This window comes from Arthrobotrys flagrans (genome assembly GCF_004000055.1).
Source record: "Arthrobotrys flagrans strain CBS H-5679 chromosome Unknown unitig_8, whole genome shotgun sequence".
Taxonomy (NCBI): domain Eukaryota; kingdom Fungi; phylum Ascomycota; class Orbiliomycetes; order Orbiliales; family Orbiliaceae; genus Arthrobotrys; species Arthrobotrys flagrans.
Genome location: NW_027137553.1, coordinates 1,364,348 through 1,379,146, shown reverse-complemented (window position 1 = coordinate 1,379,146; position 14,799 = coordinate 1,364,348). Strand labels below are relative to the sequence as shown.

General features: G+C 44.9%; 5 protein-coding genes across 5 annotated transcripts; 4 read left to right on the top strand and 1 right to left on the bottom strand.

Annotated features, from left to right (window-relative positions):
• Positions 1-1,253: 1,253 nt before the first annotated feature.
• DFL_006900 (uncharacterized protein) lies at positions 1,254-3,047 on the top strand (the record flags this gene model as incomplete). The annotated part of the gene is made up of 1 exon (XM_067636397.1): positions 1,254-3,047. The coding sequence occupies one exon, from the start codon at positions 1,254-1,256 to the stop codon at positions 3,045-3,047; it is 1,794 nt and encodes a 597-aa protein (XP_067488018.1).
• Positions 3,048-6,650: 3,603 nt separating this feature from the next.
• Positions 6,651-7,700, top strand: DFL_006899 (uncharacterized protein; the record flags this gene model as incomplete). Its single annotated transcript, XM_067636394.1, has 4 exons — positions 6,651-6,736; positions 6,811-6,835; positions 6,893-6,906; positions 6,992-7,700. The coding sequence occupies 4 exons, from the start codon at positions 6,651-6,653 to the stop codon at positions 7,698-7,700; spliced, it is 834 nt and encodes a 277-aa protein (XP_067488017.1).
• Positions 7,701-9,100: 1,400 nt separating this feature from the next.
• Positions 9,101-9,952, top strand: DFL_006898 (uncharacterized protein; the record flags this gene model as incomplete). Its single annotated transcript, XM_067636393.1, has 2 exons — positions 9,101-9,268; positions 9,338-9,952. The coding sequence occupies 2 exons, from the start codon at positions 9,101-9,103 to the stop codon at positions 9,950-9,952; spliced, it is 783 nt and encodes a 260-aa protein (XP_067488016.1).
• A 485-nt stretch (positions 9,953-10,437) lies between these two features.
• DFL_006897 (60S ribosomal protein eL18) lies at positions 10,438-11,404 on the bottom strand (the record flags this gene model as incomplete). Its single annotated transcript, XM_067636392.1, has 5 exons — positions 10,438-10,443; positions 10,508-10,956; positions 11,148-11,246; positions 11,323-11,327; positions 11,400-11,404. 5 exons carry the CDS (start codon positions 11,402-11,404, stop codon positions 10,438-10,440), a joined length of 564 nt encoding a protein of 187 aa, XP_067488015.1.
• Positions 11,405-11,784: 380 nt separating this feature from the next.
• Positions 11,785-12,603, top strand: DFL_006896 (uncharacterized protein; the record flags this gene model as incomplete). The annotated part of the gene is made up of 1 exon (XM_067636391.1): positions 11,785-12,603. The coding sequence occupies one exon, from the start codon at positions 11,785-11,787 to the stop codon at positions 12,601-12,603; it is 819 nt and encodes a 272-aa protein (XP_067488014.1).
• Positions 12,604-14,799: the final 2,196 nt, after the last annotated feature.

The following is a 14,799-nucleotide window of genomic DNA, read 5'->3' as shown; positions in this document are numbered from 1 at the left end:
GTACCGATATTCGATCGCTGCAGCTTTTCGTGTCTGTTGTAGAGGGTTTTATCGCGGGGTGGGGTGGTTTCGTGTTTCTTGAGGTTTGGCTCGCTTCGACTTGCTTCGTTTAAGATTTGCACATAGGTGGTGCGGTATTTTAAAATATTAATACATTACATATAGTTAATTATCAAAGGGCTTGAGATTGGACGATATAAAGAGCTCAGTTCAAGTTAAAACTTCAAGTCGAAGTTAGTGGAAAGCTAGCGGTTGAGATATTCAGTGGCATTAATGCTGATCCCGACACCGCCTAAGCAGGCGGGAATACCAATTGGGAGATTTAGGACTGGGAGGGTTGGTGCTTGTGCAATTGCTAGGACACCAACCAAATTGCCTTCTTCTCCTTACTTTGCGTGGGGGCATTTTGAAGCGAGGGCGAGAGGGGTCGATTTAAGATATATCGACCTTGGGGACAGATGTTACGACCTGCTCTTTGGTCATTGTGATGCATTGACATTTGTATATATGTGGCCATTATGTATATTAAAGTAACACGGGCTTGGACAAGTCGACCTCCATCAGCAAGTTCAACAATCCATCATTTGGTTATTGATCTGTGAGATCTTTAAAACTAGGTGGTTGGATATATAGCTGACGATATTACGGAATTTGCCCTGGCGGGGTAAGTCCTCAATACAGATCCGCATCTGCAGTGAGGGTCATGGTGATAATTAGACAAGATCTGCATACGGCCAATGCGGCAGCTAGCTATAGCCTCGATACTAGCTGGAGCTATGCATGTTATATTCTGAGATGCACATATTCTGTAGATCTCTGTGAAAACTTTGGTGCTACTGGCTAAACCAACCTGCACTGTGATTTATTTTCTTGAGTTGGCATGTTCTTTGCGTGGCCTGCGATCGATTGGATAGATATATCTAGTGTCGCGATCGGGGATTTATTTAGCTGGAGGGTCTATGGGGCTAATCTGCTGTTAGCATGCTCTTTCCGCCAGTACATGGAAATGATTTTTTTCTTTTTTTTTTTTTTTCTTTCCTTTTTTCGAAAATTAACTGTGAACTCCGACAAGTTCAATGGTGTATAAAAAGGGTAGATTCCCACGGAAGGAAGATGATGGTAGTTCTGGTTTATAGAGCTGTACTCACCAGATCTTATTCACTACACTACTCCACCACTTAACTGGGATCAATTGATCCAAGGTTTTTCTTATTATAATCATACACAAACGTCGAACCCCTTGATCGTGCAAGATGCGAATCTGTGTCTTCCAATCGGCTTTCTCGCAGCCCAATCAGATTGCAGAGTATAGCCCTCATCAAGACCCAGGCAATTTCACTGATCAACATACATTCGATCATGTCTGGGTTCACAAGAACACAGCAAAAGAGCAGATAGACGAAGCCATTGCCAAAGGCTACGACTTCTATTTTAACTTCATGTGGGGTCAACATGAAGACAGTGTGGCCGGCATTGAAGCATGCAAGTATTTCGAAAGCTTCGACCTTCCATCTATTGGCCAACGAAGTACTGTTCTTGAACGTACCAAAAACGACTTCTACGAGGATGCCCGTCGGTTGGGTTACCCTCGGGTCCCTGGTCCCAGTCTTACTTCTGATACCAGTGCTCCTAAATACCCTCTCTTCGTCAAACCGGCTAGTAGTTGCGGTAGCATGTTCATTTCACCGAAGTCACGGTGCTGCAATCGCGAAGAGCTGGTTGAGTGTCTGGCCTACCTCGATAAAGAGTTAGCCCCTGGACGAGCTGAGGCTGCGCTTTCGAAGAATACAGAAGCCACTGCTTCCGCGACAATAGTCGATGGAATTCCCATTCCTGCCGATTTAGTAGTGCAGGAATATGTTTCCGGCTGGGATCATTCTGTCGTTGTCATCGAGGTTGGCGACTGCCCCGTCGCCTTGAATCCCGAACGATATATCTATCCTCCAGGATTCAAACCATATGAAGATTTTCTCACCTTCGAGATCAAATTCCACGACGAGACAAAAGTTGAGCTCCTCAAGTACGAAGATGACCCCATACTTTTCAAAAAACTCCAAGAGGTTGCCGTTCAGGCATGGAATGCCAACAGGATGGCTGGCCAGAGCTGGGGCAATGTTGACATCCGTGTTCCACAGCCCGGGCATGGAGACCCTATCGCCCTTGAAGTTAATCCAATGCCAGCAGTATTTCTCCCCCCTCCACATGATTGGGAGGATCTCTCCGTCCGTGAATCCTTCCCGGGAGGACACCCAGCTTTTATAAATGCCCTAATTGCCAGCCATATGGTGAGGCGGCGAGCACGCGAGTCTGTGTCAAAGTCGGTTGGAGAAGTTTACGACAACCTGAGTCCCAGATACGATGATATCGTTAACTCGGTGGCGAAGTCGCAATTCAGTAGCTTCTTCGATATAGCGATTGATCGTATATGTCAATTTGAAGGTACGGTTCTCGATTTGGGCTCAGGTACCGGACTATTCGGCCGTGCATTGGCGCAAAAAACGCAACCGATAACGCCCCCAGAGTCGGAGTCGGGTTCTAGCACCGATAATGAAGCGCAGTTACAATTGCTAGAATCAAAACCAAAGCCGTCTCATAACTACACTATCACTGGCATCGAACTCTCCAAAGGAATGGCCGGAATATGCCAGAAAACTGGTGTTTACAGCAAGGTCCACATCGGCCCTGTGCAATCTATCATCCCCACCATCGGACCCTTCGACCATATCGTCAGCTTCTCAGTGCTGTATTTTTTAACACCCGAAGAGTTCACCTTGACAATGGTACGGGCATTCCAACTCGCTCGTAAATCACTTGTGGTAGGCCTCGACGAGATTCCAGATTCTTATACCAATAAACTTATTGAGATGGGTCCACCTCACTCGTCTATGCTCGGGCATAACCACTTGTCGATTATGGAGAAGATGTTTTGCGATACTCCACCTGCCGGGTGGAAGTTGATTGATAAGCATCGGCAATGGGCTTGGAGGTCGCCGGTAGCAGGTTCTGAGGTCTATGTAACGCTTTATTCTTTTGAGCGATTTGCTTGATGGTGTATATTATACTTTCAGAAGCAGGAGTATATTAATTCGAATGCTTGATTTAGAGCACGGGTCTCTGACCTTGCATGACAAAGGATCAATTTAAATCGATAGATGTTTACCCGTCATAGCTTCGAGACTATGTATGTTATGATCTAGATTTTAGTACAGCATGATGTTCTTCTAAAATTGGATAGAGTCAAATACTTATATAGTACCTAGGTATGTGTGATCTCGAGGCCTCGCAAGCCATATTTCACGAAGTCAGGTGCAAATGCGCAAAAGGTATCTCCCATTCAAAACAGAGACTAGCCCAGACAAATCTCGTCGCCAAAATTCAATGCAAAGCTCTTATATTTCAGTTAGCCTTCGTTTTACAAGTATAATTGAAGATATCGACAATTTATTTCCGACTAGACAGGTTAATGTGAGTTAGTAGCAAGCTGACTGTAGGACATAAGCTACATAAGCTGATGAATTACCATATTGCTAGAACAAGTCATAAATGTATAGACCTAACCGAAATCTACAAACTATCGGTAGCCTCCCAATAAAATCTTAAAACCATAAGAGCTTGGTATCATATAGATATATAGGCTGGGACAGTTAAACGTAAGCTACCGCGGCTGGTGGCTTATGCTGTGACACATTCCGGCTGCAGCTTCGAACTTCGTATGCACCCCTGTGAATGTGTTGAGGCTGCAAACATGAGATTGCATCTTTGTGGAGCTCGAAGCTATCGATATCGCCCCACCGGCTCCACAATATTACATGCGTAGTATCGCTTCAGGACTCGATCCAATGATATTGTAATATAACTACTTAAGTTATTTCATAAGCCGGTGAAAGTGAGTTAGAAGATGCAAGCATATAATGTCAGTTTTGATATCACTAGTTAGCCTAACCAAACCAACCTATAAGTACCACCATACAACCATTTCTTAATTGCTTCTTCGCTCTATAACAGCTAGCTACAAAAGATTTACCATAACATCTATAAATATTTATATTTCCCACTCATTTTCGAAAAGTGTATCTACCACAAATCACATCCGCAATCTTTCTAATTACAACAGTCAACACAGATACCACCACAGCAACTAATTCATTCTACCTAATCTCGTTGTCCTACCCATTTAAACGTAATTTCCCACCATACCAACAAAGCGTTCAACCAGACAGTCCCGGAAAGCTCCAAAAACGGAGTCCTATAATACTACCGAAAGGTTAACAATTCTTGCCAGGCATAGAGCACCGCCCAGCTGCCATGCCAAAGCTACCAGAGACTTTATTAAAAAGTCGACATCATACCAGCATTATTACAATTTTGCTGGATATATGTAATAATAACAACAATTCATAGATATTGCACATTAATGTCAATGTCTCTTGAAGCCGCTTTGAGCCTTTCTTGCGATATTTGGCAATACTTCAAGGGGTATTTTGAATAATTTGTTGTAAACTCCACTATCAAAAGTTATACAACGATAAAAGTTCAATGTATATATCTGCGTCTCATATACACAGAAAAGACACAAAGCCGAATTACGAAAAAAGTTGGAAATGAAATTAGATCAGTATAATCCCTTTAATTCATTGCCAGACCCTTCGCTAACAGAATCAAACAGTATCTACATAATAGCCTTCAAATTGAGCAAGAGCTTACTTTACTTGGCAGGGGAAAATCTCTTGCTAAAGCTACAGACTTATTTGTGCTTCTGATCTATCATTGGGCCTTGGATACGTCCATCCTGCGCCACGAGCGCTATCGAATACAACTGCCACTAATCCTAATGATTATGGCTTTCACTGCTTCTCGACCAGGTGCTTTGATAGAATCAAATTGCAGGCGCGGTACGAACGAAAGCGCAGTCTCTATCGCTGGATGGCCGCCGCGATGAAAATAACGAGAGTCTGTGCTAATTTGATTTTGATGAATGGGCGCATGATGGAATAACGATTATTGAGGCGAGTTTGGTGGGGCACGAAGAGTATCGCGTAAGGGGCTTGCAGATGGTGGTCGTTCCCCAAGTGGAGTAGGTGCGTCGGAGCGGGTAGAACTAGTCTCGTGTTACGAAGATCAGGTAGAACGACAACCTTTTTTTTTTTTTTTTTTTTTTTTGTTCTTGTTGTTGTTTTCCATTGTGTTAGGTTTTGTCTCGACCAAGCTGGAAGGGTTCTTATAGCAAGGGTAACGTCCGAAAAGTGTCTCTCAAAGATCCTGAGACAGAGGGTGGGCTTCTGAGAAAACCGCCTTCATGTGGGGCTTCACTCGTCAACCGTCTCACTCTTCGTGTTTTAATAGTCTCTCATTCCGCTTGAAAGCAATCGATTTGACGAAGGACGCTAAGCTATTGCGCACCATACTAAGCTATTCGACAACGAACGCTAAAATATAACTGGGGGATAAATAAAAAATAAAAAACCGATAATAGATCTAACTAGAATCTAGGCATATCTAATACTAGGTTTAGTTAGACGGGATCCGGGGTTCTATCCATGAATGTTTCAAATCAACCGCACCAATATATTAATATAAATATTCACCTATTATCCTGGTGGCGAAACATTTTCTCTTGCAAAAAGTGCAGTGGTCCCAAGGCAAATATAATATCGAATTGATTCCTGATTGTTGCTTTTTCACATATTTATATCTGTGTCAGGATAGTTGTAGCTCGGGTTCGAGACTGTGTAACCGGAGGGGTATGTATTGGTCCGGAATTCTCCTGAAAACACCTTGCTCGTTCTATATTCAGCCGTGCATGAGCAGCTGATCCATTGTTTGTGAAAAACACAGCCACATGCATAATTCATGATGTTATTTTCTTCTTGAGATGCAGCCTTGAACTTGCTTGAGATTCATATCATATTTTGTTTATACAAGATGCGTGTTTACCCGCCTTTCGCTATCTAAACGTGGTCGCGAAGACGTTCAATCAAGACCGTGTTGTAACTTCGTGAGAATAGTAAGAAGCGAATTGGATTGAATTTACAGGCGCGCTGAAAGCTTTCGGGTTTGCTTGCATTGTTGAAGCTGCTTTACAAAACCAGGCTCGCTGTGATCTGGCCTCGAATGGTGGGCGCTTGGTTGTGATCTAGGCCGGAGTTCGACAGGTTTTCATGCAGCCGTCGGCCCCACCAGATTCGTCCCGCAGTGACGGACGCGACAAGGACCTGCAAGCCCGGCGCCAGAGTAATAATATCATCATACGTAATCGGGACCCTATAAACGTATTGGGTTGGATCAAATCTTCGGGCTGCCCAATTACCAATGCTCAGCTCAGGGGTTCATGCGTGCATGCCAAGTACACTTTTGATCGTCGATAAGACCCTTAACTTAGAAACTAGCACAGATAAAGCAGCCGCTTCGCTTATACGCTTCTGATATCTGAGTTCCAAATTAACACCGAAAAATTTAGAGCCCCGGCGCGAGTGAGATTTCCCGTTAATGCATTGGCAAGAATGAGCAAAAAGTAAAAACTGGATACCATATAAAAGCGGTGGGCCATTCTTCCTACTTTGGTTTTTGTTTTGTCCGACCCGTAAGCATCTTTTCTCATAATTTTGCTGCATCCCTGAGTGGGCGGATGTCTTTCGAGTTCGACCGCGTGCATGGATGTGCGATCAATCTATCACAACGATCTGGTTTTGACTGTGACGCTAGTATCGATATATCTTCTATCTAGCGCGCTAGACAAGTAAGTTTGGTACGCAAGAGGAAACCAGCCACGAAAAAGTCTTCGAATACCAATTATCCACGTTGAACAATTAGATACCCCTGGCCAACTGGCGTCCGGGTACGAGGCTACGATATCCTGTGGTTTTTGAACGGGAGGTTAAATTCCGACATCAAGGTCAATAAGCCGACGTATACACATCTATAAAATGTACGACTTTGGAATGTGGTTCCGAAATCCAACCATCCCGCTCTCTCTCCTCCTTATTATTCCTAGCACTGTACTCGCCCAGGATAACACCGTCAGCATATTTTCCGACTCCGCACTAGAGAACCTCCGCCCGTGTGCTTCGACATGTATGGACGAAACATCCATAGCCGAATGGCTTAGATGTCGCACACCTCTCATGGACGGGTGTTTCTGCCGACGAGGTCTTACAAGTATTGGCCGTGCCTCACTTTTCGACTGCGCTAAAGCGGGATGTAATGGTGATTATGAAGTCGATGGGATGGCCTTAACCTCGGTGTATACGAGCTACTGCAACGAATACCTCGGTCAGTTGCAGACGACGGAAAGTCCGGCTTCGAATCTGGCACGGACGACAAGTGGTGGTGGTGGTGGTGGTGGAGGGGACAGAACAACGGTACAAACGAGCAGACAGACTACGAATACGATACCGACGAGTACGTCAACGGAAACGCCAGCTATTATAACGACTCCACCGGCCTCAGGTGGCCTAAGTAAGAATGCTAGTATTGGCTTAGGAGTTGGAATCGGCGTGCTAGCTCTGGGACTTATCGCATGGGGCATATGGTTTGTATTGAGAAGACGAAAAATGAGGGGAAGAGTGAATATTAATAAAGCTTTTGAAGACGTAGAGCCAGAGGCGGCTGGTTCAGGAGGGGTTGCTGCAGTATCTCCAGTTAGGGCCGAACTTGGAGATGGTTTACGAGGCCAAGCCGGACCGCGATCTGAGTTAGAATGAGGAGATACCGTCACTCATATCCAGAGCTTCGCGAAGTGTGTATTGATCGGCTTAGCAATTCGGTTGGACCAACATCCAGATGATATGCGTTATGCATATATATGCTGTTGAGATATTTAATAAGTTTGGCACTACAACGGGCTCAGGCGATGCAATTGGGCAAAGGACTGAGCGCCGAACCACATTTGATGCAAAGGTGGATGTAGGGTTATAATTATATATCAAATAATATTTTCTATATTATAATATACGTACTTCTGTAACTTGGAATGAACCATGATGCTCGACTCTAGAGTAAACCCTAAGTTTACTATGTGACACTAGCTAGGTAGTCTGTGGTACTATGGCGGTTAACCCGTTACTGATAAGATAAACAAAATTTGTAGTGTAAGCATGTTCTAGAAGTCGAGTCTAATTACCTGAGCTCTTCCGCAAAGCAAAATGGTTCTTTCAGATACATGTTGTGGAGGTATTCTCCGTTGCATTTCCGAATCCGGCGTCCTCCTCTCGTCAACCTCGAGCGACTTGCAGGATCCTGATATGCATAGGAACAATAGAAATAACCGATAGGGTGATTGCTATGTTAACAGCTTAGTAGGTTTCAATTCCTCTGACAAGTATGTGTTTTCGAGAACTGCTGAGACGCCAATCCAACGGCATGCACTCCAAGGAATCGTCTTCATTCTTTGAACCGTTGGATCATTGAGATCAGAGCGAGGCATAGCGCTGGGGTATTGCAATATTATAAGGTCAGCGACAGCGGCCGGTCGAGTTGTAGCTTGAGAACAAAAACATTAACACCCTTTTTCCGGCTTCTGATGTTCGATGTTGCAAACATGTCCTAACAGAGTGCATTGTGCGATCTGATTTGCCGTACAGGAAGCCCTCAGCACAACCCTATATTTGCTGGGTCAGAGAACTTTTATGCATATGTTGTGGTAATTTTTATTTAAGGTGCGGAGCCGCCTGTAGAACCCATGGCCAATACCACGTGATCTAGTTCGTGAGCAAGAGGCTGGCACGTGCGTAATTAACAAACAAAATCATGAAATGCTTAAGCATGCGACACTCCCCCCAAAACTTGTGACTTGTGAAAGCATATTCTTGCGGAAGTTGATGCATCTGTGTTATCAAGGAATACAACTGCATTCCAGGCTCAGCTAGTTCACAGCCAGCCATACGGGTTTCCCGATCGTTCGGCCGACGGCTTAAAGTTGACCACCCGCTAGGTTTCTGGCATGCATATTGCAATGAACTATGTAACATCTAACCCGTCCTTTGCCCTTCCAAGTTATTTTGGCGGATTTGTGGTTACATACCATCAAATCCGTGGAAGAAGTTCAGAACTCCGAATCCTCACGACCATCTCAGTAAAAATTGGATATCGATATTATTAAATTATGGCGAACGAATACGGCATCGAACACGCCCCAGGGCCATGGGAATGCACTGGGGAAGCTTGGTGGTTCACATGTTATCCCATGGGGGGTAACAAGAATAACGTTGCTGGAGCCGCCAACCCACTCGATTTTCACCCAGGCGTAAATGATAATTTTTATGGCGGCATCGTAAGCTTTAACAAGGCCGTATGTATTTCATAGTTATATCGTCATTGCTAACTCTGGGTAACATCATAGGGAATGATAATGGTAGTTCGATATACCTCAACTCCCGTGGGACCCTATGACGAACTTCTCTACATTCCGGGTTACTATGATACACCACATGCGTCAAGCTCCCGTTATCGAATCACAAACATCTATGTTTCCTCCAAAGAAACAACATACAATGGCCGTCGCAATTGGAATATCCCAAAGCACCTTGCGGTGTTCAACTTCGATAAATCCGAGACTACGGGGCATACCAAAATCACAGTTGCTCACCCGGAAACCCCAGATAATCCCTTCTTTGTAGCTATAGTCAAGGACATTCCTATTATCAGCAGTATCGGGGTTCCCTTGAGCACTAGTTTGTTTCCAATGAATTTAGAGTTCCACCAGCCAAATATTAAGGCAGTTGATACTCCACAGGGGAAAGCCAATGGAGAGACTGGGACGAAAACATGGCAAAGTTTCCGTCCGTGGATGGGAGGGAAGGCGAGGTTTGTCAAGTGTGTGGATATGAAGAATGGGAATGGAGATGGGACGTGGCCAGATAAAGTAGATGGGGTTTGGGGGGCAGTCATGAGGTGGGATGCAGGTATGAAACTGAAGTTTCCAGCTGCGACTGAGCTGCCAAAGTCAAATTTGTAGGCGGTATAGTTGGTGGTAATTCCTTTGCACTTTGTAATGCTGTTCGGATATCACTGGCACCAATACGAATTTATCTCACGGAAATTTAGTCCTCAATCGTTTCCCTGCCGTAAATCTCTTCCATTTTTTTCTCTATGGTAGGTCATTAATTACTGCTTTTCTTTTCGTGAACAGAATGGGTGTTCCTAGACAACATGGGTTCATACGAAGGAATACGGCAAGTTGTTCGTTCGTTCAGAGAATAAAGTAAAAATCCCGATAATAAAACACCTTGCGTGAACAGGACTCAAAAAAAAGGGAATATATGCAGCTCGCGAACAAAAGTAAAGGAAGTAGTATATAGGGTGAGTCGTGGAATCTGGTGGAATACACAGAGGAGGAGGTGGTTGATGAGAGTAGTGGTATTGAAAGGTGTTTTGGTGGTAATGAGTTTAATGGAATATTGGAAGGTTCGGAGAAAGAAAAATTGTATTGTATTAAGATATTTAGACCTATAATAACCATTAGCACGATGATCCAATAGGATTCCGCTCTAAAACATCCGCTCCATCATACCTTGAAACCCTTCGACCTTCTGCGACCACGGGCACGCTCGAATTTCCTGCCCTTCGACTGAACGTATGGCTTCTTGTGCTTGTGTGGGCCGAAACCGAAGTGCTTGACAGCCTCTCGGGAGTTCTTTGGACCCCTGAGGAGGAGGGTGTTGGCACCAGTTGGGGCTCTCAGGGCGAGCTGGTCGAGAGTAAGAGCCTCACCGCCGGCAGCAACGATACGGGCACGAGCAGTAGCAGTGAATCGGAGAGCGGCGACGGTGATCTTTGGGGCTTGCAATAGACGGTTGTCATCGGTGACAGTGCCAACAACAACAACGGTCTTTCCCTCAGTCTTGGTTTGTTCCTGTCCAACGAGTCTGTTGATGCGGGAGAGGGAGACTGGTGGGCGGTTGATCTTGGACATGAAAAGACGTCGGAGGATGACCTTGTTGAAGTTGGAGTCGGTTCGGCCTGAATGTTGTCGCAAAATATCCCATCAGCACACTATTCCCTTTTATATTCGAGATCCATGGCTCCAATTCTCGCATCTCAATCCCAAAATTACAGCTTCTGTTCCTTCCTTCATCCGTATGACATCCCCTCCATCTCGCCTCCCCGGAATCTGTGGTACCCGATCCAACATGTCGAATGGTGCAACTTACGAGCTAAGAATCTGTAGAGCTTTACCAAGAGGGCAAGGTACGGGTTGTCGCTCTTGGGTGCCTTTCGGTGGCTAGCCCGTTGGTGGTGTGTCTTCAAATCTATAGAATCGTCGTCTTAGTCCCATGATATCTCCCAAAATGTGTCGTCTGATAGAATTCGCGATAAGTAACATACCGATACTACAGGAAGCAGAAGGTCAGTATCGTCAGTTCCAGAAACACATGAGATGTCAATTGAGGGCAGTAACATACCCCATTGTGAAGGATTATGAATGGTGTCGTGTCGGTGATCGGGGTGTCGAAAGGTCGTTGATGTCGAAATGTCGCTGCTTGAGGTCTTCTTTGGTAACGAAATTTTGGTGTATGAAAATTGAATCGCTTGTTCGACAGTGACTATTCCGCTTTGGGATAGCGTGAGGGCTTCAACCCCAAATGTGAGCGGACCTCAGCGCAACACATTATCAAACAAACAACACAAGCTTGCATCTTTCAGCCTCAATTCTGCCCACCTTCCTACAGGATCGGCTAATCTAAGACCTGTTCTATCCGCATCTGCTTTACCATGCTATAGTCCCGTGGGCACTCATCTGCCAACTTGCACTTAATCTCACTTCTATGGCTCGTTTTAATATGCACTATGAACAGTGCTCATCCTCATGAATACCCAACCCCTCATACCATACACCCTACTGCACCCAGGCCCCATACCTGCACCGTAGTCTTCCTCCATGGCCGCGGAAGTAGTGGCCTAGAACTAGCAGACGAACTTAGCAGCTCCAAGATCTCGGGTCCGCCTGAAGCTAACATATTTTCGCAACTACCACACGTAAAATGGGTATTTCCTACCGCAAAACCTAGGTTTTCAACGATATTCCAACAGGAAGTAACAGAATGGTTTGATATCTATTCTTTAAGTGATCCCTCGGAAAGGGGTGAGCTACAAATCGAAGGATTGAGAGAAGCGGTTCTGTTTCTTCGGGATTTGTTGGACAAAGAAATTGTGATGCTTAAGGACTCAAAGCGTGTCATTCTGGGTGGGATTAGCCAGGGCGAGGCGACGGCGTTGGTCTTATTGTTGACGAGAGATTATTCACTTGGTGGTTTTATGGGGTTTAGTGGGTGGATGCCATTTGCTCGTCGTGTTCAGGACAAGTCTCTGACAAATTCATTTCAACTTCCTCAAGATCTGAATTACTTGCTACGAACGTCCTGGAAAGGCGATGGTCATCTGAATCATGATACACCAGTTCTCATAGGCCATGGTAGAGATGACGCATATGTTGATTTTACACTCGGGTCGCAAGCCCGCGACATTCTGCAAAACCTTGGATACAAGGTAGATTGGCGTGAATATAAGGGTGCAGAACAAGAGGGGCATTGGTTTAAAGAACCCGAGGGACTGGATGATATTGTACAATTTGTGAAAGAAAAATGTACGGTTTCCCCGCTAGAGTAGGTAATATTTTCAGTTCGCATTACACTCTCTAGCCTCCACACCCACAGAGTATTACACCGAAGTACTTGGGAGTTGTCTATAGTCACATAAACCACACTCGTGGCTCGTCTCGTAAACTAGGATATTCTGCTAGGCCAGCAGAATTGTCATAGAGTTATAACATTAATCGGTCTTAATTGCAAGAACGACGTTGATACACAATCTCTTTACCCCAATAGAGTGTCCTATGCATGTTCGACATGTTGCTCTTACAAAAATACCACAAATGGTATATTGCTGCTATAGTTAATGATTAGCCCCCACGAGCGCTTAAGTATGCGTGAGGCACGGCGGCATTCAAATGCATAACTCAGGGTCTGCCTCGAATCTTTCACATGGGTGAGTTGCACTTGGTCTGGTCCGGTAGTCAACTCTCTAGTTATCAGGCCAACTGGATCACCCGAGAATTGGGGCAACCTAGGCCGCAATCTATATTATCCTGAATCGAATCGATCTCGCGATTTCGAGATGTCAATACTGGTAAATTTCAGCGCTTAGCTTAGCTTCAGAAGGGCCGACTCTAAAGCCTGCATTTGCTTATGTTCATTTAATTTTCTAACTCGGTCAATCACTCTACGAAATGAACAGCAACTAGGAGATTGAAATCGATGTGCTATTTAGCGCCGAGGTTCGACTCTATAGCTATCGCTCAAACTGAAATGTGCAAGCTCTAAGCGCAATAAGCTATCGAGCAGGCCTATAAGGCCTCAATTTTTACCTTTCTTTTCATCTAAGAAGTTTCTTTTAACCAAAAATCATCGGCTATAGCTTATACCTTTACTTTGAAGCGATGGGGAGTATTCTCAGCACGGCACTAAAGTATGGCTCGATATCTACTGCAGCAGTCGTCGGTATCTACGCATGCTTCCTCGGTCTCATAGCCAACAATTTCTTCCAGGCACATGCTGTCTATCTACACGCGATTCAGATGACATGGGATTAAAGACTTAAATGTTCCCGAAGTATTTGGTTTCCTTCATAACCAAGTAATACCTTTTTCGATTAAATCGTCGGACGGCAAATCCCTCTACGCATGGCACATTTTACCACCCGAATTATACCGTAAACATGAAGAAGATTTACTCGCAGAACCGGCTGGATTCGTCCAAGATATTACATCGCGGCTGGCTTTCAAACTTCTTCGAGATGACCCGGATGCGATATTAGTTCTATATTTTCACGGAGCTGGTGGCACAGTAGGATCTGGTCACAGGACGCCAAACTATCGAGCCTTATCTGCTGGAAGGCCCGACAAAATTCACGTTTTGACATTCGACTACCGTGGATTTGGGTGTAACACGGGCTCGCCATCCGAACGGGGTGTTCTACTAGATGGCATTGCGGACGTCGATTGGGCTACAAGAGTAGCTGGCATCCCTCCCTCCCGAATTCTCATATTCTGCCAATCCATGGGGACGGCGGTGACTTCTGCAATCATAAACCATTCCGCACTCGAGTCGCCACCTACAGTTTTTGCGGGAACAGTTCTCGTAGCAGCCTTTGTCGACGTTCCGACATTAGTGGCTACTTATCGAATCGCTGGTACTATCCCTATTTTAGGGCCGCTCGCAAGATTTCCTGCCGTCTTTCGGTGCCTCAGCACGTTTATTCGGGATAAATGGTTAACGGGCGACCGTCTTGCGGAATACGTGGGGGTAAATGAGGCCACTGGGAGAAAGTACCGGCTCACTTTTATCCACGCTCAAGATGATTAAGATATTCCGTGGACGCACACGCCAACTATGTTTCATCGTGCGGTGAATGCTACGGTTGCTAGAGGTATCACTTTTGAGAATTTAGAGGTTGAAAAGAATACTATTAAGAGAAATTTAGGGGAGGCAGGGACGGTGGTTGAATGGAAGACAGCGAATGGGGTTCTTCGTGAGGAGATTTTGAAATATGGTCTTCACGATGTTACTATGGGAAATCCTATTGTAACACTGGCAGTCATGCGGATATTGGATTCGAAATGATGAGACTAGGGTAGTAGAATGAGGAGCGTCAGAATCGATGTTAGATATATTCTTGAAATTTTTAGACTAATATTCTGTTAAATCTACGAGGAAAGAATCTAGATCTTAGTTTTAGTCTCAAAGACACATTGCTTAACGTTCGCGGACCGAATATTCGAATATCTCGAATATGTACAATATGTTA